The sequence below is a fragment of the Brienomyrus brachyistius genome, chromosome 17 (genome assembly GCF_023856365.1).
Source record: "Brienomyrus brachyistius isolate T26 chromosome 17, BBRACH_0.4, whole genome shotgun sequence".
Taxonomy (NCBI): Eukaryota; Metazoa; Chordata; class Actinopteri; order Osteoglossiformes; family Mormyridae; genus Brienomyrus; species Brienomyrus brachyistius.
Window position 1 is genome coordinate 14,640,453 of NC_064549.1, and position 26,188 is coordinate 14,666,640.

Here is a 26,188-nt window from a genome sequence, read left to right on the forward strand (position 1 = left end):
CTGCGAAAGCAAACCGTCCGCACTGCTATCATTAAAGATTTACGAGCTGTGCACACATCCCTGTTTGCGCATCACGGCATTAACCACACACCCGCCAAATTAAAAACGGTAGATATGAATTCATAGTGGCAGCGATTCCCAACCTGCTCCTCAGGGACTCACAGATGATCCATGTTTTTGCTCCCTCCTAGTTCCTCGTAGGAGCAAAAATGTGGACTGTCTGCGGGTCCGCAAGAACCGAACTGGGAAACACTGGTGTAAGGGAAAGTGGGGGGTGGGGTACTGTGCTGACAAGCTACAGTATAGAGAAAAGTGTAACCTTGATTTGTGCCGTGGTCACAGGGTTCACAGTGGAAAATAAATGTTATCCGGATGAACAAGAATAACTGAAGAACAATAGTAAGAGGCCCCTGTGCGAGGAAAAAGGGGCCAGCATGCAGTGGTGGTGGGTCAGTGAGTGAAAGGGGTGGGCTGGGGGCATGGCCACACCCCCTCCAGCTTGGCACATGACCACACCCCCTCCAGCTGGGCACATGGCCACACCCCCTCCAGCTTGGCACATGACCACACCCCCTCCAGCTTGGCACATGACCACACCCCCTCCAGTTTGGCACATGGCCACACCCCCTCCAGCTGGGCACATGGCCACACCCCCTCCAGCTGGGCACATGGCCACACCGCCTCCAGCTGGGCACATGACCACACACCCCCTCGTTCATGCCACTGGATTGTCTGTCATGTGCCAGTGCCTGTGTGTTACTCTGTACATCCTCTGCCTAGTGAAGGGCAGCCTCTTGTGCATCCCAGTCCTGCCTCTTCTGCATGGCATACAACACAGGGGTGGTAGGGTGGGTTACAAAGAATAACCCTCAGTGCCAAACCAAAAGAGTCATTTCAGTTTAGGATCGTCTCTCTGAGAAGGCAGGGTACAGAAAAGGGCACCAAGAGGGTCCGAAAACGAAACTAAGCGGGAAGACGCTAACGTTTAATACGCGCAATTTCCTGAAAATACCACCCCTCTAGAGGCATATTGTTCTGTAATGACTGTCAAGTTACATTTCATTGTAGATAATGCTGCAGCTTCACAGCTTCAAGGATGGGGGTTGAGTCCCACCTCCGACTGGGCCTCCTTTCGTGATCCAAAAACATAGTTAGGTAAAATGGCTTCTTTATATCATGTGTATATTCCCACTGGTGGACTTGCATCCCATTCACGGTGTCATGAAGACTTGACATGATCCAGGCTCACGCTTACTGGATAATGGACGTTACGGAAAATGGATGGATGACATGCAGATGAACTCATACAGGTATGACTCATGCACTCTGATACAAAGGTACAGCGACACTGAATTCAGGGATGTGACCACAGAGCTTTAATAGTGAGATGCTGCCATTCATTCAGCTCCTGCCCAACTTAACAAGCCAAGATGAGTGCAATTCGACCAACCGGTACATCCGAGGTCCAAATCCAGCGTTATGGACTCATCATGCTGCTGATTCGACCTGTGGCAGGGGGAGGCCGAGACAGGGGGGGCAGAGATCATTTTGGCAGCTGTCTCAACACACAGGGGTCGCGAGCTGTACTTCGAGCCAGATGGGGAACTTATTTTCCTTGGGGTGTGAATGGGGGCCGTCCTATTTATTTTCACGCCAGGGCTTTCCAATTGATGTTCTTCTTCCGATCATTAAAAAAAAACAAGCAGTTAATCCAGCTCACAGAGGCGAAGGAAAATAAATGGCCTGAAAACAAGGGGAGTGCCTGCACGTAGGCCGCAGAACACCACGAAAATCCGTTTCGAACTCCCGACACTTCAGATAAACTTCTCTCAGGTCCCTTCCTGCAATTCATCTCGCACAGGTCTCGGCATTCTGCAGAACAGGCATCTTGGCACCCGCTAGCAGACGGGGTTAATTCCTGTTAGGCGTGTATTTTGCATAAAAATCAGCAAAAACACCATAAAAGTTCCGTAAAGGACTCAAAATAGGAAAGGGGCCCAAACAAAGGGATGGAAGGGTCCAGAACACAGGCAGCCCGTGTAAACAGAACATACACGCTTACCCTGCTCTTAATGAACAATCAATCAGCAGCTTCACCTGTTTATTTCCTGCACTGGACCTGCGCCTTGGTCCCATTTCAGATCGTTATGTTCCTCTCAACACAAGAAGTTGAACAGAACTGGAACCAGTAATACACTCAGAGGAAATCTTAGCTTTGATCGCTACGCTACAGGCAGCCATTGTCAAGGCTGTAGCATGCCCACATTCACGCTGCCCTCGTCTTTCCATGCAGAAGTGAAGTGATTTGTCGCGACGAAACCTGACTTAGGATTTTATGATGGACTGACTTCCAGTAAAAATTTATGTCTTAAGATACGTCTGTCTAATCGAAACGGCTTCCCCCACAGAATGAGTCTATGGCAAAGTGGTAGCTTGTAAAAAAAATTAAGAATCAAAATACCTAATCATACAAGCGGTGGGATATTTAAAAATTGGCATTTGCGCTTTAATACAAAGAAGCACAAAGAAAATCAAGAAATTAAGTTTAGGTGGTCAGCTAAGCTGCAAATTACCCATTAATTAAGTGTCAAACTTGTGGAAATGAGGGTTTCTGCTGGGACTCCATGGAAACCGTTCCCATTTCCCCCAAATTACTAAAGGGTCACAGAGTGTCTCACGTTTACACTTTATTATATGATTTGGAGTAAAAAGCCACCGGAAGTGTGAGGACTGCATCAAACGATTATTTTAATAAAGAAAAAACCCTCAGATGTTAGCGCTGGATGGAGACAGCTGTTGGTCATAGAGGCACCCGATGCAGACCGACGGCACAAACTGCTTCAGTCACATCGGCAGGTGTCGCCGCCCACAGTTCTGGCTGCTATTCATCTACAAAGAACTGGAGAATCTATATGACTGATACTGGCTATTCTCCATAAATATACCAGCCAGAAGGCCACTGGAGGGCATCTCCCAGTCAACTGGGATGGTGTAACTGGCACGTTGGGGCCTGACATTAAAGTGGCATTGGGTACCGCAGTGCAGCCAGCTCTCCCCTGACCAGGCCTCTCTGAAGGGGGTGGAGCCATGGGGGGACAAACTTACATGGCATTTCGATGGTTATAGGCGTTTCTCAAAACGCTTAAGGAAAAACAGATCTGTTCCTGATCAGAGTCTCGGCGGCAGTGTGGTTCTGGATCTGGGCTTGCCGTCACCATCAGCTTCAGCCAGTAAGGCGTGATTAACCAGCTACAGTGACTGCCTCATCATTTTTAGTGAGTGATGGGGGGCAAATCACAATGCGGGTAAGAACAGTAAAAAGTCCCAAACACACGCCAGTCATCCCAGATTCCTCAGAGATCTTAGGAAAGGTCTGTAGTCTTATTAGAACAAATCAAGGCCCAACACCAGGTTCAATGTATTCACAAAATAAAGCATGGTTAGGTGCTGGTCTTCGCCTTGGCCAGTTCTACACTGGGGGACCTGTAAGGGGAACAGGCATGGACAGCAGGGGGCGCCAGGGCTCCTCAGGAGAGCAGGGTCTGCACCTGCTGTGTGGTTCGGTGCAAGACGCTCTCTGGGTCCTTGTAGCTGCTAGCCGGGTCGGTGACAGCACTGTACACGTCGCCATAGGCCCGGCAGACCAGCTCTGTGGACTGCCGGAAGATCTGCTCCCTGGGAAGACGGGGCAGGACAAGGAGGAGGTATGAGGACAGACGGTCATGGAGTGGAGGAAGACAGATTAACAGCACAAAACACAAAGGATCTACCATCATCAGTTCAGCTGCTTTCACGTGCAGTACGCGTTTCAAACATACCGGTACAGAGGGGGAAAAAAATGCAAATATATATTCAGCCATTATTTTATTACTTTAGCTTTACGTACCTGCTAGTACTCATTTGCGTTATGGGTACAACCTGACCTATTTACCGTTTACTAATTATTAAACACTGACTTGAGTACCATCACGTTCAGGCAGCTTAAACAGAACTGTAAAGTCTGACTGGACAACGGAATTACATCAGTAAATCATTTCAGTGTTTAATCACTGACCACATGTCCTGCTAAGTGTCTAAGTGACCTGTAGCTATTTTTTGCTATTATAGTTACAATTTATAGTATTATTTATTGATAATAAAATTATTAATAGAATTAATAATCCTCCATTCATTTATTACTATGACTCGCCAGTCTGGCATGGCATGTGAGGTTACACTAAAATAAATCAACACCCTTCAGATTTGTGAATTCGACTATGCCGTAGAATAAAAGGCAGTAACATTTAGGTGCCCGTAATTGTTGACGACAAAAGCACAGGTATCTTGTGTGAGCTACATGTTCTCATGCCAATACCTAAATGGAGCGAAGCTTTAATTTAATAAGTGGCGAAGACAGGACCTGAACTCTTACATGCTGTAAACAGAGCAGCCCTTTTGCTTAATAGCTGGCAGGGACAATCGTGTGGTTTGTAGCACCATCTAGTGGTGCAGTACCACCACCATCTAGCCCATGCAGACGTGTGCTTGTTTACGCCGGTAGTAAGAACCCACCTTAAGTGTGGATTAATCAAATACTTCAGTATGTTTGGGTCAAAAAATGTGAACGGTATGATGAAAATCAAATAACATCCCAAAGCACAGGCTGAGGCAGTTTTAATCGAAGATTTCACAACAGGAAGTGGCAGCCACCCCTGCCTCGCGGCTGCCTGCCAGAGCGCAGTCCTGACGGCCTGTTTTGGGTCTACACCCCACTGTGGGGGCACTCTGGGTGGTACACAGCACATGTCCCTGATGCCTGCTCCACCCAGAGGCTGTAACGGCCAGTAGGAGCCACCTTAAGTTCCAGGACAGCCTCCGCCTCCGAAAGATTCCAGTCTCAGTCAGCAGAATAGTGAACCAGAAACACTGAGCCGGGCCTTTATTTATATTAGGGTGACTAACAAAGAGAAGCTTTTTTTGATTAAACTGTTTGAATCTGTTGCAGTCACACTACGTAACGCTGCCAGCACATCCGAATTTCCAAGTGCCAAAGGCGAGCAGGAATGTTCTCATTCTTCCCAAATTGTTTGTTCAGTGTTCGCCTAATCTTTTTAAAGACTAGCATCTTTACTGAAATTCCCACTGCGTCCTGCTGGTTTTTTTCGGTGCACGCTACATTCTCCCCTCGCAGAAGTGCCGTATTTGAAAAATCCCCTTTTTTGATGGCCGGTGAAGGGATCCCATCTCACTCCATACAGTGGTCCAACTGAAGGAGCCTTCCCCTGCAGTGCTGGTCCTCTGTTGGTCCTCATTCAGGGGAATCAATAATGGGCTGCACTGAAGGGGGGGGGCGGATGGGGATTATGCTGCTAGTCATATCTTTGGTACTGAAGCCAAAACGCCTTGAGGCTAATGGAATAAGCGACATCCTGGCACAGGCGGCGTGTTTGGGAACACGTGAGTACATGCGTGCATACGTGCACGAGGCTGCACTCCCACCTGAGCAGACGGCACACGGGTTTATTTAGGCCTCACGGCGCCGTTAATGGAGAACATTAACCTCAGGTACATCGTTCGAAGCTGCCCACGGTTTCCAGTAATTGTGATTCATGGTTCTAATTTCTTCAAATGTGGCCCAGCCGTATCCAAACAGAACTCCACGCAAATCACGCTTCCACTGATGTTGTTGTTGTTATTGCACCAGTACTGAAATTACGTGACCCAAACGTTCTGGTTGGGCACAGACTATAAACACAAGACAATCGGAGACCTGATGTACTGAGGATCTGATTACGATGCCATCACCTCTACATACAAGGGCCAAACGCCAACCACTCATATTCAATCCCCAGCCAACAGAAATCCTCTGACAGCATTCAGAGTCCAATGAGCATTTGGTTTACATCAGAACTTACTTCATTGCTGCACTAAGCAGGAAGTTGAGCTGGGGCATTAGCAGGGTGTCAGGAGAAGCCAAGTAACGGTCAAACTGCACCTGTTGATAAAAGGAATAGGCGTGGAGGTGACCAATGAGAACTAAGCACTGAGGAATTATTATGTGTTGTTTGTTACTATTATAATAATAATACCATAGCTGCCTTCAGTGATGAGCTGTCCATCCCAGGGATGTTGGACAGAGGACCCTTTGTGACAGAAATGCACCAAGTAAGTTTCCCTCCAAAACAGCAAAGGGATTCACCCTGAACACCCCCCCCCCTTTCCCACTGAGCCCAGAACACCACCTGCTTTCCAACAGTGTCTCCTCGCCTGTCTTTTCCATGCTGTTCTGCTCCATTAATGGGACATTTATATACCAAAGCATAACAGCACACTGCGATGTGGCAATCTGTACCTCACCGGTCACAATTTATCTCACATTTCTAATAATCTGAGATATCTGTGACTGATCTAATCACCTGGACCACAGTGAGGAGTCTTCAGGCACATGCAAAGACACCCAAACTCACACAGATCACGTGCAATTTAGGCAAAAGGACGTATGAGATGCCAATTACGCAGAATAAACATCTGGGATGCGATCTTCACACCCTCAGAGCTGGGCGTTCAACCCTTATATATTTAGGGACACATATTTACTTTCAGAAACTATACAGAGCAGTAAACTGCCTGTTTGGGTTCCCATGCTGAGTTTCTCTCTGGAATCGGTGTCCTCATTTTCTGAAGTATTTTCATACTTTTAGCACATTTCATTTATTTCTTTTTTCCAGCAGACTGATGGAGCTGAAAGCCATGCCAAGCTTGGAAGGAGACCTATTAAAGGCCAAAGTCACCACGGCAACAGCAGCACTGACGAGAGCCCACGTGGACCGCCAGCAATTTACCCGGGAAAGAACCGAAATAACCTGTGTTAAAGCCTGCATTAGGCAACGAGAGCAGGGGGGGGGGGGGGGGGGATCATAAAGCCTGTGATATGGGCGTTGCTCTGGATACGGGTGTCCACTCGGCAGGCAGAAACACGGCGAGGTGAAGGGGTGGGCTGTGCAGAGTGACTCAAAAACAGGCAGGGATGGGCACCTTCCTGCCCCCTACTGGTCAGAGGGGGAGAACGCAGGGGTGGCGGGGGGTGTCACCTGCTCCTTCCCGTGCTGCTGCACGCAGTTGTAAATGTAGCTGAGGCCTGCCCGCGTCAGCACGTAGGAGGCCTGCTCGTTGATCAGGGTGTCCAGGTGCGCCTCAATCTATGCACGCGTGCAGAAGAGGAGAAAGAGCGACTGGAGTTGGAAGAGCGATTGGCACTGGCATAGCCACTCTAGACTCTTTGCATTGTCTGTATCTATCACTTATGACCTGTAGCAGACATTGTAGTTTTCATCTGATATAGGGTCTCTCTAAAGATCTACAGCAAGACAGAATAAAAGCTATTAAAACCTACATACATCGACTGTTTAAACTGTCATCCAATCGTCCATCTTCAAACTGCTTCCTAAATATACAAGCAACATGAAGCCTACATCAGAAAGCACTGGGAGATTAATGGAGCCCCCAGCCCTGAAGAGGGGAGGCTATGGTGGTAGTTACCCATTCAGAGGAATATGTAGTATATATTGCAGATGGTGTTAATGATTTAAAAGTAAGACTGTGGAGCTGTATGCCGGTTAGGGAATCAGGTGTGAAAGGCTGATTAAACACTTGAAGGCAAAACCCTGAGCCAGACAGACACTCACGGTGCCGCTTGACCGTCTGCCTGCTAGCTCAAAGTTTAATGGTGTTTCTCCCGCTCCAGATTGAGCAATAACTAGAAAACTCAATTACAAGCCAAACCAGTAACACACGGCGCATGAGGAAGGTGGGAGGTAGATAATTAAATTGGCGCCCCTCCTTGGCCAAAGTGGTGAAAGCCACCGTCAGGGAGGAAGTGACATGCGCCCGTTCCGTTGTTAATGATTGGCTGGCACAGAAATCGGATTTTCCCCTCAAGTAAACAGCACAACGCAGCAGTAACAGAGGCGTCAGGAGCCTGCTGTGCGTCCTGGGGTAGATGCGTGGCTATATTACAGAACCCATGTCCTCTGACTGAAATGGGCAGGGGGGGGAGGGGGGGGCATTGTGAGTGGTGGAGCTGCACATAGCCGGAGTGAGAGGGTTTTAACGGGAGGGAGGCCGTCTCAAGTAACCTGAAACTCGAGCATCTCCAGCCGCTTGTCGGTGAACTCGAAGAGCGCCAGCGAGGTCTTCATCATGTACAGTGAGTTCACCATGTAAGTGGCCATGTCGGCCGGACCCAGGTTGCTGGCCGAGACCGTGCAAAGCTGCAGGAGCGGGTCCAGGATGCAGGACAGCACCTGGCACAGGGGGCAGGAGGAACGGAGAGTCCAAAGCAGCTCGTGCAAGTTCAGAGCATCCATCCATCCATCCATCCATCACCACTGCTTCTCTTGCCAATTGCACATGCACAACTAGACTGATGATATTAACAATTAACAATTAACAAAATCCATTTTAGGATCGATACTTAACAGAGTACATTTCAATGAAGAATAACCACCGTGGACACATATTCTTCAAGTAAACTCAGGTGTACTTTGGATGCCTGTTCCTTGGTGCTCGTCTTTAAAGGGGAATCGAGAGGGCAAACTCAGGGACTTTCAGCAGGAAGGAGGCAAGGATCAGGCTGGGTATGAGCAGTGGGAGTTATTTCGGGGGTGGGGCATGTTACCTGGGCAAAGTCAGCCTGGCGGGCGTCCAGGGGCACCACCGAGGAGTCATGGGAAGCCAGCACCTCCCTGAGCAGGGACAGCGTCTGGTTGAGTGAGCCAGTGGGACCCAGGTCCGGGGGCGGCAGCTCCACCTGGTGGCCCGAGGTGTGCGTGTGAGAGGAACAGCCAAAAGGGAGTCAAAGAGCGTCCAACCAAGAAATATCGCCAAGACGTAGACAGCCAATTAGAAAATTAATACTATAAGCTGTAATATATCCCATAATATGAGGATTTGTTTTAATAACCTGATCTCAGTTCATACAGAGTGCTGGTGCCACTCTACTCCAAACAGCATGGCTAAAAACACTCACAGCTCTACACCTAAATCTGGCTAATTGGTTCGATTCAGAGGACCTTGTGTCCCGAACATCAACGGGGCCAGAGGGCAATGAGTAACGTTACAACGGCACCAGGATTCAATCAGCACCAATCGGAGGGCTGCTGCGCAGAGCAGAGACAGCCAGCTGCTGCCATTGATCGGCGGCCTAAGGCCTGATCGCAGTGAGTGACCGCCGTGGCTGCCCTTATTTTGCTGCCAATTTTACGGCCCCTGAGAGTACCGCTGATGTTCCTGACTGCCACGAGCTCGATCACAGAGAAGAGAAACTCCACGATTCAAAGAACCTTGTTGACTTCCAGAAACTTCTATATAAAGGTTTCCAGATCAACAGCACCTCCCCTTTTACCCAGAAAACTTCAATCTTAAACGAGGGCATCCATCTGTTATGTATCACGGTAGAGTCCACATCCCAGAAAATACGGGGGAAAGACGACGAACAAGACAGGTGATTAAATCTCATATTTATACAATGCACGTCATTTAAAATGCGTTTATATACTTCACTTGTAACTGATCTCTTTAACTATTACACCCTGAGAAACACACTTGATACAGATGCCTACTAGATCGATGGTGTGCAGCTCAGAGGGTTAGCATGCTGTGCCAGTGATCAGAAGGTCATTGGTTCAAATCCCATGATTTATTTTTCCAAGAAAATGAAATCCCTGGCAACTGCCCTGGCACTTGGATGTCTCAGGGGCCTCGCACCTTGTCCATGAGCCGGCTGGCATGCAGACTCAGGCTGTTGAAGAACATCTTCTTGCTGAGGACGTGCATCTCCTCTACTGTGATGAGCAGCGTGGCCATGGCCGTGCCGATGATCCCGCTGTGGGTGGAGAGCAATACATGCTCACTTCACAGGACCAGAGAGGGTCATGGGTGACTAGGTGGTTCTGGGCCCCCCAGGTCGTACAAGCCAAGGTTGGCTTCTACATCTAACATGTTACTGATGTATGAAGGCCACTTGGACTGGTTGTGATCGTTTTTTTGTTGTAAGTTTGTCCCATGAAAAAGTACATTTTGTAGGATAATGTGCAAAAGTGAAATAAATAACCTAAACTGGTTGAATATCAAAGCCCCAAACAGCCTGCATACCACTGAATCCATGTATGATCAGCAGATGATAGTACCTGCCCGGTAAATCTGAAGCACAGCCTTTAAGGGTGCTGGTCTTTGCAGTCCCAGCCCGAGCCCCCGCCTCCCCCTCCCACCTGCCCTCAGCACCCACCAATCCAAATGCAGTGGAAACCGCTTATATCAACTGCTTACATGGAACAAAAAACTTGGGACAGAATCATTCCTGTACCAATACTGTTTAAATAATTGGCTCATAGTAATCAAGCAGTCCGCTTACAGTGTTCACTTTGGGTCTTTTTATACATGACAGTATATAGAAAAAAAAACTTTTTTTTTTTTTTTTTACTTTATTTTGAGCGCCTTACTCTGCCTTGTGGTAACCTGTCTGCTTCTGGCTAGTTACCTGAGGCTAATGCTGTGTGCACAGAAAATACGATGGGCCAAAGAAAGTCGTTTTCTCTCAATAATGAATTTAGACTCAAAGCCTATGATAAACTGCAAAAATCAAGCCAACGAGATGCAGCCGGGAAACTACAGTAAGCGCTTTGAGACAATAACACTGTGAAAATGTGCTTTATAAATAAAAATAAATTGAACTGAATTGAACATATATGTACAGTACTGTACCGTATTATAGTATATTTGAATTGTACACAGTCCAGTAATAGCAGTACTGTAATATGAAAAGCATTTGAAACAGCTGCACCATATTTTGAAAAACTCAAGAAAACCAAGTAAATAGTGACACTGTCCTGTGTGTTACCTTATATATGTGCCCTTGAGAGGTAAAGTGGGCTATCCCACAAAAACAAAGTTTTGGGAAAATGGGCTCCAAAGTTGAAATTAAAAAAAAAATATCAGTGTGCCTATACCCTACAATTGATATATATCATAGGTAGCACAGAGGTATGACTTAGATAATAAGAACATAAGAACATAAGAACTATACAAACGAGAGGAGGCCATTCGGCCCATCAAGCTCGCTTGGGGAGAACTAAACTAATAGCTCAGAGTCGTTAAAATCTTATCTAGCTCTGATTTAAAGGAACCCAAGGATTCAGCTTGCACTACATTATCAGGAAGGGTATTCCATACTCTGACTACACGCTGTGTAAAGAAGTGCTTCCTTAAATCCAGCTTGAAGTGTTCTCCCGCTAAATTTCCACCTATGGCCATGAGTTCGTGTATTTAAACTAATGCTGAAGTAACTATTTGCTTGAACAGCATCCAAACCTGTTAGAATCTTATATACCTGGATCATGTCCCCCCTCAGTCTCCTTTGCTTGAGACTGAACAGATTTAGCTCAATAACTTATCCAATTGAAAATATTCAATAAAAAGGGAGTAGGGGTCAAAAATGTGGGATAGCCCACTTTACCTCTCAAGGGCACATATCCATGTAATAATTATACAAATGTCAATTACACATTTATCTGTCTGAAACAAAGAAGAAGATAATCAGTTATAATGATATAGTGATCGATTTGACAGACATACGTGAGCACTATAAGCAGTTTCCACTGCATCTCAGGTTTGCTCTGATTGGCCGGCCTCGGGATGACCCAGGTAGGTACCTGATGGTGTGGTGGTAGAACTTAAGCAGGTTGGACAGCTTATACAGCAGCACTGGACCCGGCTCTGCAATGACGACCTGCTCTATACGCACCTGGAAGAAGATGAAAAACCAGATGACACCTGGACAAAAGTTGATAGACACAGGCAAGCCAGCAGTAACAGTAAGTCTTAGAGTTCAGTTCCATGTAAGGTCCATTTGCTGATAAAATGTTACGTATTTAACATATACAGATGTAGCCACCTCACTTGTCTCCTCCAAGCTGGCTGCCTGCCAAAAGCCAGCCAAAGGGAGTGACCCCCCTCCTTCTGGGGGTGTGCCTAAATTCACGTCTAAACCCACCCATTTATTCACTTGCAGGGTGTTACCATGAGATGGCGCTTTCTTAACAAAAACAGATTTTAGTTGTGGTCACAAGTTTACACACACAAGTACAAGAATCTTTTGGTAGCCATTAGCAAGCCTCTGGCTGAATATCTGACCACTCTCCTTTGCAGAATTTCTGGTTAATTTGAACTAGCTGGGTTCCTGGCACAGACCCGGCTTTTAAGCATAACCATTATTGGGGGTATTTCACAAAGCAGGATTTCTTGCTTAGCCGAATAACTGGTTGGAGTTAGGGTGAATTGAAGACACAGCCGAAGTTTTTACAACACCAGAGACAAACAGGACTATGTACTTGGCTAGTGCTCATGCCCGTACATACTAATCCAGTGCTATGATATTATGCAGTGCATACTAAAACCCCTCGGTGCAAAGCATGTGCTTTCTATCTCTGCCTTCAACCAGACAGGAACTGTTTTGAAGCTTGGCATCCTGATCAGGAGTAACAACTTGTTCTAATATTCATTTATCATTTTTTATTATTCCTGTTATATAATGTGATTGCACATTTTATTCATCAACGTTTAATCCGTTGTTTGTTATAAACTGTTAAAAGGTAAGTATTGAGTCTTTTCCTACAGTTTATTTCAATTGCTAAGACAGAGTAGAATCTAGGGTAGCATCTCTTCACATGCCTGATCCATCCTTGGTATTGCTCTGGAGAAATATCTTGGCATCCAACATTCATTGTTTGATCTTGTGTCAATTTACATAATTTGTTTATATTATGTGTTTTTTACAATCTATTTTAGAAAGAGTATTGACAGTAATTTAACAAAATGACATATTTCAGTTTTGACTGTCTTAGCAGTTTTTGGGTCAGTATGCTGGTATGTGCAAAATGGCCTCTGAAAATATAATGTTGTGAGACAGGAATCCATGACTTTTGAAGCGTTTAGTCATTGATTGCATTTTGTATGAAAGCAAAGCGAAATGCTTAACAGTTTAGCGCACATAAGCTAATGTTGTGGTGACTGTATGAAGAGTTTTGAGAAAGCAACTTCAGTATTGCAGTATCTGTCTTAGCAATTGAAAAAAATGTAAAATTCACACTGCCTTTCCAAACTGATTAGTGTGAGGAGCAGTGACAGACATTCCAGACTGATGGGCCATTGACAGTATGCAAAGGTCTGGTGATTCCAAAGTCACTTCAAAGTTGTAACACTTTAGTAATCAAACCTCAATCAATTCTTTGAATGTCTCATTCACCGATGTGTAGCCAGCCCCTATGTCTATAAGCTTCAGAGCTCAAAAGTCTTGGCTAGAAATGTTTATAATGTGATTTTTTACAATTTGTCAGCACCACTGAAAATAGGTTTTTGAAAAGTGTATGTTTAAAGTAGATTTTAACAAAAATATAGAATAATCACATTCAAAATTATCTCAGATAATTGGTGCTGAATAAAAGCATTTGTAGCAATTTGGGATAAATGTTTTTTACATAGGTGAAATATTTTACAATTTTTCCAAATTATTGAAATATTAAAATCATTTAGGGAACAAAACTGCCAATTGCCAAAAGTCATTTATTGAATCAGTCACTTGTTTGGTGAAACTTTAAACCTTGCTCACCTAGTTAGACACAACTTACAGATCTCAGTCATCTTTTTGGCAAAACTCGAAACACCTTCTCATTCATTAAAACACATTTTACACTATCGTGAACTTTGATGCAAAATAGAAAACACAGGCAGCAGAAGTTAAGCGCAGCCAGCACACAGTAGTCATTTAAAAACTGTTCACACACATTTCTAAACATCTGAAGAAGTCAAAGAGTGACTAGAACATAGAATATGTGCCATAGGTGAATAGGAGCTGAATTTCGATGTCAAGGTACAAATGGGCCACACAGAGGATTCTTTCTGCATCGCGCAACAAGGGATAGCATTGCTAGACCCAGCCCTGAGACATGGTGATGAGGCAGAATGAATATTCTTCCGTGACTCTGGCTTGGCAGTTGCACAACATTTTACTATAACATGCATCTAATTTGTTTACTTTTTGGCTTTGTCCTTTACAGTAACTTTGCTGGAGAACTGAATACGGCAAACATTATATATTAGTTATCAGTCATAACTGTACAGTATACAAACATTTTTGGTAGACGACCATAGTTTTTTTTCTTTATTATAGTCTTGCAGTTTCTAATATACATGCCAACAAAAGTTTTGACTGTTAGTGATTTTTGCTGTAGTGTGTAATGACTGTTCAGTAGTGTTTATTTAACCAACTGGCTTGATGCATGGTCTGAAGGCAGTGTTTGCTTTTGAGCAAAAACAATATAGTTTTGAGAAGATTGATTTTACAAGACGAGTGTAAGGTTTTGTGAGTTTAGCTTGATTTTAGGGTTTGTGCTTAGTGGTTTGATTAAAGGAGGGGAGATTTTAGGAAATGTGTTTTAGCAATTCAGAAAAACTGCAAAATATCAAATCATGTCAGACTACTTTGAAAGTGGGTGAGAGGCCTCAGACTCCAAAGGGTTACAGTAAATACTTATTATGCTATGTTTCTTTTATGTTCCTCTTTTTGAGTCTGGTACTATGACAAAAAATTCCCAATCTATCTATCTAGTGCTGCTTCATTATTTCATCCTCTTTCTCTTGATGTACAGTACATTCAGCAAAACAGCATGATACTACCACCACCATGCTTGACCGTTGGTTCAGTGTTCTTAGGTTAAGAAAACAACCTCACCTTGACCCCTGCAAACATATCTCTTTTTACTGTGGCCAAGCAGAGAAGTTAATGACACATTCACACGTCATTGTGTTTGCCAGACAGAATGACAGAACACACTAAGGAATGTGTCTGTTTTATTCAATAACAGTACAGAACCATATGTTTTTTTATTTTTCATTTTCCACTCTGTCCAACTTTATTCTCCACAATCAACCTTATTACTTTGTTTAGGCCTGTAATTACTCTGTTACACACATCTTGGGTCACTCTCCTCTCCCAAAATAGTTCTATTGCTTGGACACCCTGCTGCTTTGTACCTGGCTTGGCCTCCTTGCAGATGAAGTATTTCATCATGTGCCAAACAAGCTCAATGGGCTTCAAATCTGTTTCATTGTCATATACCACACTGTCCCTCACTGCTTGACAATATCAATCTTATTACTTTGTTTAGGCCTGTAATCATTGCGTTACGCACATCTTGGGTCCACCTCATCACCAAAAGGGGAAGTAAAATACAAAATTCTAATTTCATCAATAAACTGACTAAAAACACATTTTGCTAGTTTTAGGCCATCTTTGGCTCACACCAGAAACAACTTCTTAAATTTCACAAGCCATTTATTGCAGTGTAGTCAGTTTAATAATGAACTTGAAATTTTGTCCAAATATAAGAAAATTATACTTGCTTAGATTTTCATTTTTTGCAGTGGAGTTACAATACCTGATTTCAGGCATCTCACCTGATTTCAGGTAAGTCACTTCAGCTTTCATAATCAATGCTCCCCCTGGTGGATGGCTAAATCATTGCAAGTACTTTACGCACAGAGAGTTAAGGGGCGGATCATGCCGCCTCCCTTGTTCGTTACATCATCGTGGGGGATCTCATTATAGTCAAAGTCCCACCCAGAACCCAGTAGGGACCTGTCACGGACCAGCCAAGGCCCCATCATGGAAACAGGGGAAAATTCCAGTGGCTACATCTGTAAATTAAATTTGTCTGTATTTAAAAATACAGATTTACTCACTGATTATACTGGTGCTTTTCCATTGTCATACAAGAACCGACCTGCACCTGAGCTGTACTGCGCAGAGAGAACAGTTACAGCTCGTGTCAGCTTTCCACTGCAGAAGGGTCAGCTTGGTAAAGACATTGCTAGATTTGGAGAACGATAGTGACGTAAAACCGAAGAAACACTTGTTTACTGATCACACATAACACAAGAAAACGACGAGAGGAGGCCATTTGGCCCATCGAGCTCGTTTGGGGAGAACTTAACTAATAGCTCAGAGTTGTTAAAATCTTATCTAGCTCTGATTTAAAGGAACCCAGGGTTTTAGCTTGCGCTACACTATCAGGAAGACTATTCCACACTAATTACACGCTGTGTAAAGAAGTGTTTTCTCAAATTCATTTTAAAATGTTCTCCCACTAATTTCCACTTATGGCCACGAGTTCTAGTATTTAAACTAATATTAAAACAGCAATTTGGCTGAACAGCATCCAGACCTGTTAGAATCTTATATACCTGGATCATGTCCTTCTTAGTCTCCTTTGCTCTAGGCTGAACAGATTCAGCTCAGCTAACCACTCCTCATAAGACATTCTTCTAAGACCAGGAATCATTCTTGTAGCCCTACGTTGAACCCTTCACAAGGCAGTAATGTCCTTCTTAAGGCATAGTGACCAAACCTGCACACAATATTCTAGGTGGGGTCTTACCAAGTAATTATATAATTACTTATATATTTATTATATAATTATATAATAATATTATCTGCTTGCCAATACGAGTCTGAATATCACTACCATCTACTAATATCTACTAATGCTGGAATTTCCACAAAAATATGCTGTCCTTAAAACCATTTTATAGGGGTCAGGTTTACATAATATAGGAAAAATATTTATGGAAAATAAAATGCAAAATAGAGGTGATGGGAGATTTTGGCTCTTGGGACTGGCCAGAAGGTTTCCCTGGTACAACTAATACTGCTTTCCATTTCAACTTATAACTCGAAAAATTTGATTCTCTGGTCGGTAATTTCAACTGGAACACCCTCTGAAGTCGGAACTCCTACTCGGAAAGTTGGAGGAATCTACACAACCCTGACCTCAGAATTGAAGATGGCCACGCCTTTTATCAACAGAAGTTAAAGCTGTAGTTTTATAGTGTTTATTAGCACTTATGTTTTATTTATGGCTCATTAAATCAGTCATACACACAGTACTGTCCACCTGCTGTCTGTGGACAACGGTATTTTTATCCACAAAATTCCACATAATGTGCTGTTATCAACTGATATTGTCAACAATGGCTAACAATGAACCTGGCTAGAACTGGGGCCTGATAAAGAAAGCTTGTCGACAACTTGTCGGATTTAAGGTAATCCGGGCTAAATGTAAATGAACAAAGATGACAAGGTATCCGGCTAAGCAAGAAATCTTGAGTCTCTGGTATTGCTAAATGGCTATCCGACTCGCTGTACTGGAACGGGGTTAATTCTTCAGACCTCTGAGGTAAAGGGAACGCAGCATAAGCAGACCAACAGATGGGAGCAATCGACACTCTAGAGGCCAGTCAGCTGAATCACCACCCAAAGAGGAACTTAAAGAGCGACACAGCTGCCTCATTGGGTTTACCTTGAGAGGTCTGCAGACTCCTTCAGTGATATGGCCCACCACTTCTTGCATGTTCTCCTCCACACCTGTAGGAGGCAGACAGACAAAATCTTCCACAACCGCTTAGCCAATATAAGTGTCTCTGTGTGGGCGATGGTGTGTGAAATGTACTGACATTTCAGAGTTCCCTGTATGGTGCTCTATACCTCCTGTCAAATTTATTAGGTACAGATGAGAGGATGGGGCAGTGGAAGGATGCCGTGTAGGGCAGGTTCTGTACCTGGCATGGTGACCTGCTTTAGAAGGGCCTCCAGGTGTTCCCTCTCCGAGGCGGTGGCCTGGTGAAGCCAGGCTAGCATGTCACCCACATACCTGGAAGGGGCACCAGCTTCAGAATTAGCTGGTACACTCTATATACAAGATTACGTCATGGATGTCAGCTGACAGGCATGGTGAGAGTATGTTACAGTGTTCTACAGCCAGGGAAGCTGGAAGATATTTGAAGTCAAGTAGTTAAGTTGGAAGTTGTTGGAAGTAACTCATACAGTGAAGCACATTAGAGTATGCGATGCAGTTGTGAAGCCAGGGATATTCCGGATATGTAATGAGGTCATGGGGTCATCAATACCTCAGAGGATCATGGGAATGCATCTCTATGGGACGCGGGGTTCCTCCTGCCCCCCCCCGTGTAAGGGCATCGATAAACCCCCGGACCACCGCAGATCTCCGGGCTGTCCCGAACTCATCCAGAGTATACCTGTGAGAAGCCGATAAGCAAACAAGGGCAACGTGAACTCATGGATCACGAACTGTCCAGTGGGGCCACTGTGAGGAGGAAGGAAGCAGCTGGAGAGATGCAGGCCACATACGCAGAAGCATTGCTTCACCAGGAAATGAGTTAGCCCCCGTCAGTGATGTCAAGCCAGTAAAGCCCGATGGAATCGGATACAACTACATTTGCGCAACCTCTTTCTAGAGAACTCAGGTAAAATGTGGTAAATGCTTGTATTCTGAGAAAACAGTGATGTTTACATTGCTAGTTTATGGTCACTGTTGACAATTTTTCTTCAGAGATTGGAACTCACAAAGACAGATGACTGTCTACAAGCAACATCTGACCCCTAGTGGTAAGAATGTGGCATCACACCAACACAAAACCACCCTAAACCGGCTCAAGTGCCAGAGCCACATTCCTGGGTGTTGCTGGTAAACACAGGAGTAACAGTGACAATGCCGACATTCAGGTCGGAGAGGTGACCAAGTGCTTTTGGGGTGAGAGTGATGCGGGAGTAAATGGGGTGCATATGATAGTGCAGCTCGTTGGATGACCATTTTTATTTGGGGGGGGAAGGAGGTTCACTGACTTGTAAAGGATGGGTCTGTCCTGCAGGGCTTCCATAGCCTGGCTCAGCACTGGGGTGATGTCACATGTCTCCTGGGTCAGTCCACGACACTCATCTAACGGGAGGAACCAAGAGTGTTACTATTAGCACCCAGGATACTCAGTGATCTCCCCAGCAAGGACACCGCTTCAATAAGGAGGGTTGAACAGGGTCACCAAGTTCATTAGGTGTGACTGTGCATACGAATGCCAGCTTTGTGTCCAGTGTGCCGGCACATGACCATCACACCCTCCCTCCAGGGGGCGCTGAGTCACAGCACTCACTCTGTGCCCAGCGGTACAGCTGCTCGTAGGACGTCTCCTGCAACACCGCCATCTGCTCCATGATCTCCAAGCTGCAGAGAAGAACCACACGGTTAGTCAGTGCTGAACAGCAAACCCATGCTTAAGCTTCCCCCAGCCCCCGAGTGCTTTTTCTAGCGCGATGAACAGTTTGTGCGCTTGAGGGTTATGAGTTTCTTGTGAGTACGACTCCCCCACTCGGGCTGTAACACAGGGAGTAGCTGCAGGGGTAATCAGTCCACCCCCTCCCCCATCAGGAGCTTCCAAAGCCCCTCCCCCCAATTCCCTTACCCGGCGGTCTGCTGGTTGGTCCGCAGCAAAATCTTCACGTCCTCATGGATGTTCTTCACCCTCCTCAAAGCCCTGAAGAAGTCCTACAAAAAGCATCTCCAAGTCTGAAATAATCACCCACCCATCCATCCTCTAACTCTTTATTATTTTGGCCACAGTTTCAGACGAAGCCTTGAGTCTGTCCCAGGCTGCACTGGGAGGAAAGCTGAGGTATTCCAGTCCACCACAGGGGATCCATACATGCCAATTAGCCAAACCGCATCACTTTGGACTGGAAACCAGAATACCCGGGAAAACCAGAACCAGAGAGAGAACATGCGACCTTCAAATGCAAGGCAGGGGCAGGAGCCGAGGCCGCATTCCAGGAGGTGTGGGGAACCCGTGCTACCTGCTAAGCCAGCGAGCCGCCCTTCTAAGACGCTGCACCTAAAAGCGCCGTCAGCCCGTCTTTACAGAAGGTGTGTATGCCCTCGGAGCAGAGTTACCTCTGTGACAGGGCCGTCCCGCGCCCCGCGCAGGGTAGCCATCTCCTCGCTCGACAGCTGGAATTTGGAGAGGAACACCTGGGCGACCTGCGAGCGAATCTCTAGCCGGTGACTAGAGAGGGGAAGGGAGAGGGTCGTGAGAGAGGACATCGCTGAACCACACCGCTGACATCATCTGCATGGAGTGAAAGGCTGTGCGCTTTTGTCTTTTCAAAGAAAGATGACATTTTCTATTGACACAGTCATACACAAACCACCCCCACACACAATCAACTCAGATTGCCTGCACCATCATCATACAGCCACTAGGAGGCAGAAACGCACCACTCCACAATTCCCATGTCTGCAAAAGTGTGGATAAAGAGGCTTTAACACAAAAGCTCCAGTTGCTCTCAGATATTTTGAGCTTCATTCCAAGCATTCTGAGTGGGGTCTCAGTCTGAGCTACCTGGTATTAACAGTATGGGGTGCGGACATTCTCCATATCTATTTCTGTGGATGAATGTAGTACTGAGAATACATATAAACAGACATTATAAGCCATGGCCCACACTGAACACAAAAGTTTCATATATATCCTAAAAACCTGAATGCGTTTATTAAAAAAAATAATAATCACACACACAGACAAATTTAGACAAAAACTACTGCACAATATCATGCAATATGTGATTTTTCCATACTTATCAAATCGATAGGTTGTGTCAGCTAAGTTGAGGGTGCTGACAAACAGTGCTGACAAATGCGATGTGATTATTGCACATGCGAACAAGATATCCTACAACTCTAGAAAGCACTATATCAGAAGAAGGTGGATACAGACAAAAATCACAGACTAAGACTTTTTAAAAAATAAAATAAGTACCATCCTAAGATCGGATGTCACTGTGGCCAAGGTAACCAAGCCACCACATTTACGAAATGTAAATGGGAAGTCGGCCTAGTCTGGGCGTTAACGGCTCCTTCCATAATATGTGCAAGACTTCCCATTAATTTTTACTATTATGACCCACTGCTCTTTAGAGTAATTAGTAAGCTGCTAATTAATAAGATGCTACATCGGGTTTCTCTCTGGTTCTCGCTGAAATGATCCTACCTGATATGATGCACCTTGCGGAGAGACCAATGACTGTGAAAAAACATTGTAAACTAACACACATAATATGTGATTCAAATCACTGCTGGGGGAGTTTCACAGGTCTTCAAAAAATCCTTCTGGAAAAGACCGGCCGGATGCAGACCGGGGAAATTCGACTGGAACCCCTGGCCTCCGGAAACGAGCTGAGCTCTACCTGTCTCCCTGTTCCTCCCATTTGGAATCTGAATGAACCAAATCACTGGCAGGTTTCTTGCCACCTGGGAGCCACCAAACTTTCACGTACACAAAAAATTTGGAATTGGGAAAAATGGAGGGAAAAAGCCCACATTTCAGAGTGTCCTGAATATGGCTTTCGCTCTTCGCTATGTGTGTGGGAATGTTTCTCTAGCTCCTAACGAACGTGAACAGAGACACGACGAGAAAACGCGCATACGGGCAGTGGTGGGGGTGCCGGAGCATCCGTGGCCAAACAACGGCACCCTAGTGGGGGTCTTCCGCACGCCAGTTTCACACGCACAAACCGCACTGACAGCTACCTGTGGGGAGCACCATCTGCCTGCTTGTCAGCGTAGGAACCTGACCCTCACTGGCGACAACGCCCATGCCCCCTCCCTACCTCTTCTATCCTCTCTTCTCTTTGTCCACCTTGTCGTTCCCCCCTCCCTTTCCGGATATCACCCTCTGTTTCCTGTGGCCATCAGCGGACCGTAGAATCACCAACTGCTGACACCTCACGCCTGCTAAACTCAGGCCCTGCTCACGGGGTCACATGACCCCTGCCTCCATCACAACGCATAGGCCAGAACTGGAGCCAGGGACAGTGTGTGTTTTACAAAAGACAAGGGGTGCTGATATGCACTAACAGGCATTGGGATCCACAAAGTGAAGGACAGACAGACAGACAGACAGGTGTCAGTGACAGCAGACTGATAGACTAACGGACAGACAGGCGTCAGATTCGACAGACGGCTGTCAGAATCAAGACAAAGCGACAGACAGGCATCAAACAACATACAGACAGACAGGTATCAGAGTCAAGAGACAGACAGACAGGTGTCGGAGTAAATAACATAAAAAGGGGGGATGCCACAGATGGACAGATACAAACATTGAAGTTCAGACAAGACAGTGTCCAGCAACATGACAGGCAGACAAGCGTCAGTGTCAACAGACTGAGACAGACAGACAGACAAACAGGCATCAGAGTTGACAGACAGAAAACAGAATCAAGACAAAGAAACAGACAGACATCAGTCCACAGACAGACAGACAGGTGTCAGAGTTGACAAACAGGTGTCAGAATCAAGACAGAAAAAAACAGGCATCAGTACACATACAGACAGACAGGCATCAGAGTCAACAGACAGACAACTGTCAGAGTAAACAGGGGGATGCCACAGACAGAGAGAAACACAAACATCGAAGCCCAGACAAGACAGTGTCCAAAAAGACACCGAGAGAGACGGACACAGAGGTGCCCATAAAATTCACCTTGGTAACGTCAATCAATTTGCCCTATTGCACACTGGCTAGACAGATAAGTGTCATTTGATGTCTCAATGCCTACTGACAACACATTATTCCTTCCCTTTATCTCCCCTAGACAGACACCAGGACCTTTGCAAGACACTTCAGGCCAAACAAAACAGATATAGCGTCATTAATTACCTTAACCACAGGTGTACTGAGCTATTCCCATCTTCACAAACCCACAAACTGTTACCCGCTTCCTTTATCTTTCAACAAAGCCTCGGCTTTCACTGAAAGCACTGAAACTCCGCATTTTGCTACTTTTAAAATGTCAGTTATTCCCACAGCCACAGGCAACTGAAAACAGATTCAGACCCAGGGTTTTTTTGTTAAGTCAACAGGGGGCAAACGGGTGAAATAATACAGGATGACATTTATTTTGAAGCGCACAAACACACTCAAGGGAGCGCGACGTCTCATTCATTCAACAGGGGGCTGCCCTTCGTCTCCAGATCTCGCTCTGATTGTCCCATAAGCGGCTCCTCTGAGGAGACGCGCTCGACAACTTCCTCAAAGGAGACATTCAAGCAGAAATGAGGCTTGAGGACTGACACGCTGCTGCTAGATAGAATCGCGCACAGCGTGATCTTGGGGCACTGAAGAAAGGGAGAAAAAATGATGGCTGTGCTTCCAAGGGAAAAAAAAAAATCAGGCACTGCTATAAAATCAGCAGGATGCGAATGTGCATAGAATTCCCTTTCCTTTTTCTCTCATTCACAGCCACATTTTTCGCAGACACTCTTATCCGTAGCGAGGACACGTTACTGAGAGAAACCAGAGTCAGGCAGCTCCTGGAGCAACTCAGGGTTAAGGACCAAAGATCACTCTGCCGACCTCGGGATTTGAACAGACGACCTTCTGGTCAGAGGCTGAGAGTTCAAATGCGCAGAGCCGTACACCAATCCAGGGTGCCACGGGCTTGGCCAAAACCCGGCGCTCCTTCAGCCTCAATGAGGTTCCAGCTCAGTCAGGTACAGGGGGGCTGTTTGGGTCAGCGAAGTGGATTTAGACCAGAAACACAGATACTAAGGCAGAACCGGCACACGGGAAAGCGGCCATAAGAGTGGGTGGGGGGGTGGAGAAAGGGCCTCAATTCATTTGGCTGAAAAGCTGCATTTTTAGACCAGTGTTTCTCAACCAGGTCCTCGGGACCCCCAGACGGTCCATGTTTTTGTCACCTGCCAGCTCCCAGACTGGGTTGAGAAACAATGTTTTAGACTCAGTCTTTTGTTTAGCTTAGTGTACACACTGTACTCTGGTAATCTCTCTCCCCCATAATTTGGAAAAGCAGGTGATCAAGCCAGCTTACTGCTACTTTCTACTGGGCTTGGGAGGTATTGTAGCAGGTAAACTGCGGTTTTTTGGGGATACTGCAGTATTTTGAAATCTTAGCGACGAAATATCCACCCCCGTCCTCCAAGAAAATTCTATTGGCAAGATTGCAAAATACTGGAGTAGGGTTGGTTTTGTAAATATTGTAAAAATACCATGGTGTAATGTCTGGAAGGTATAAGGGTATGAAAATTAGACATTGTTTAAACCTACTTTCCAATAATTAACACTGTTTCACGCAGAAAGGATTAGAGGAAACATTATTAAACAACAGACAATTAAGCTGCCGTCAAAAGCATTATTGAAAAGACTGACTTCCAGTTATACTTCATCCCCGAGTTCTTTTCATACTGGGCAGAACCGCCACGTGCCCCCCAGCTGCTAGCTCAGAAATAATACTCACTTTTCGGCTTGCAGCTCATTGGTTTTCACGATCAGGTCCTGTGTCTGGTCCTTGGCCGCCTGCATCGGGAAACCCAGGGAGAGACACCAATCAGAGCCAATCAGAACTAACCGAAGTCCACTCACTTCAGAGGAGCACAAATACACAACCAATCAGAATAGCGACCTATGCATGAGTGAAAAAGACAGGTGTATTATCATAGTGAAACATGCACTATCAAGTGAGATGTTTACTTAAACAACTCAAAATGTCAATCTGTCACAAGAGCACAACAGAATCACGCCTTTTTCTCCGACTGGTCACATGGGCCACAAGAGTGATGGTTGATTGACACCAAAAATAATCAAGGTTCTATGATGCATTGCTAGGTAATCAGAGGGTGATATTTATTACTTTTTTATGGTAATAAGAGGATAAATGGAATAGAAAATGACAGAAGAATAAATGTTTATGGTGCTACCTTAAGCCTGTTGGTCATCTCCTCACAGCACGTGCTCATGGCCTGAACATCCTCTTGCACACTCTCAAGTTCCTAAGGAAGGACAAATGGACACAGTTTAAATGAATATTCTTTACTCATTAAATGTATTTGGATGACTTTTTCAGTTAAAAACACTCGTGTAAAGTCTCAAAAACAGAATCAATACAACTACCTGTATCTTACTGCATCCAAAGATTTTTACATAATAATTAAACTTTACAAAAATGAGGGGCGTCCATTCTTAGAAAATTCCTATAGCAGTGTTTTTCAACCCAGCCCTAAGGGACTCCCCTGAGATTTTTTTTTTTGCTCACCCCAAAGCTCCTAGCATACCTGAACCAATCAACCAACCACAGAATACTTGGTACAAGTGTGCTGGGAGCTGGGAGAAAGCAAAATGTGGACTGCTGGATGGACTGGTTTGAGAAATACGGCCCCAATAACTGTGTGGTGGCTATACAGTGTCTGCACTACATTCCTCCACAAAAAGTTTCAGACACGACAAAGCATTGTGATTAAGGTCTACATGAAGCTGGGCTCAGGCTGCTTGGTATTCATTGGATTTTATGTTGCCAGTAATAAACGTGCGATAGCACATTATCAGCTTACCTGCTTGACATCCTTAAATATCCGGACGAACTCCTCATTGATGGACAGGCTGCGTCTCTCGATGTCGCCGCGGAGGTTCCTGCGTGTCCGAAGCGTGTTCTCGGTGAAGAAGGCCGACAGCGCCTTCAAAGCTTCCAGCATCTCCTACGGCATGAAAACAGGCCAAAATAACTACATTATAATTAATCATAGAAATATGACAGGCTTGTTGTGGAGTAATATGTCATGCATGCGCAAACACTTTGGGTAACATTGCAAAATGGATCAGAGTCAAAGTCGATATCAATATCTTGCGAATGTGCAATTTAAGAGCGTGAAGCGACTTGTACATAACAGAGTGCGAGGAAAAGACATTAAACAACGATCAATGGAACTAACCTGAAAAAATAATAGACCAGCCGGCAATATACGCTTAAAACAGCAAATTGTACAGTATTCGATTACTTCATATGGCTGCAGTTTAATTAAGATCGGATAGATACCGGATTCCGCGGCTCTCCGCGGGACATTGAGAACTGAAAAGCAACTCTATACGCATTTCTTGTTAACTAACCTTGTCATTGTCTAGCCTGGTTTCCAGGATCTTATTGAGCTTCCTAGACAGGGGGTTATTGGGCTGAGGTGCCGCATTGCTTCCACTCTGAATGAGATTAGACGTATCCGATGATACCTCTACTTTAGCGTCAGCCATCATCAACAGCTTCCCACGTCACAGTAGGAAGAATGTGCGTCCGTCTAAAATTCGAGTTCGTGGGGAAACATGCAGTATTATATCAAGCTTTCCACCGCGACCAGGGAGCTGTTTAAAGCATCGGTATTATTATCCATCACTGATAATTTCTTTCATTCTTACGACCCGTATAACGTCGTCCACGTTCAATTATCAGTTAAACTACCATGAAAGC

General features: G+C 45.2%; 1 protein-coding gene across 1 annotated transcript; it reads right to left on the reverse strand.

The window, feature by feature from the left end:
• Nucleotides 1-2,674: 2,674 nt before the first annotated feature.
• cog6 (component of oligomeric golgi complex 6) lies at nucleotides 2,675-26,160 on the reverse strand. The gene is made up of 19 exons (XM_048980754.1): nucleotides 25,837-26,160; nucleotides 25,284-25,427; nucleotides 24,654-24,725; nucleotides 24,194-24,252; nucleotides 19,830-19,941; nucleotides 19,345-19,427; nucleotides 19,036-19,106; nucleotides 18,734-18,827; nucleotides 17,998-18,126; nucleotides 17,650-17,741; nucleotides 17,391-17,455; nucleotides 11,688-11,779; nucleotides 9,745-9,862; nucleotides 8,657-8,788; nucleotides 8,115-8,282; nucleotides 7,071-7,178; nucleotides 6,069-6,122; nucleotides 5,895-5,974; nucleotides 2,675-3,675 (listed from the first exon to the last, which is right to left on the reverse strand). Exons 1-19 carry the CDS (start codon nucleotides 25,975-25,977, stop codon nucleotides 3,528-3,530), a joined length of 1,962 nt encoding a protein of 653 aa, XP_048836711.1. The 5' UTR covers nucleotides 25,978-26,160; the 3' UTR covers nucleotides 2,675-3,527.
• Nucleotides 26,161-26,188: the final 28 nt, after the last annotated feature.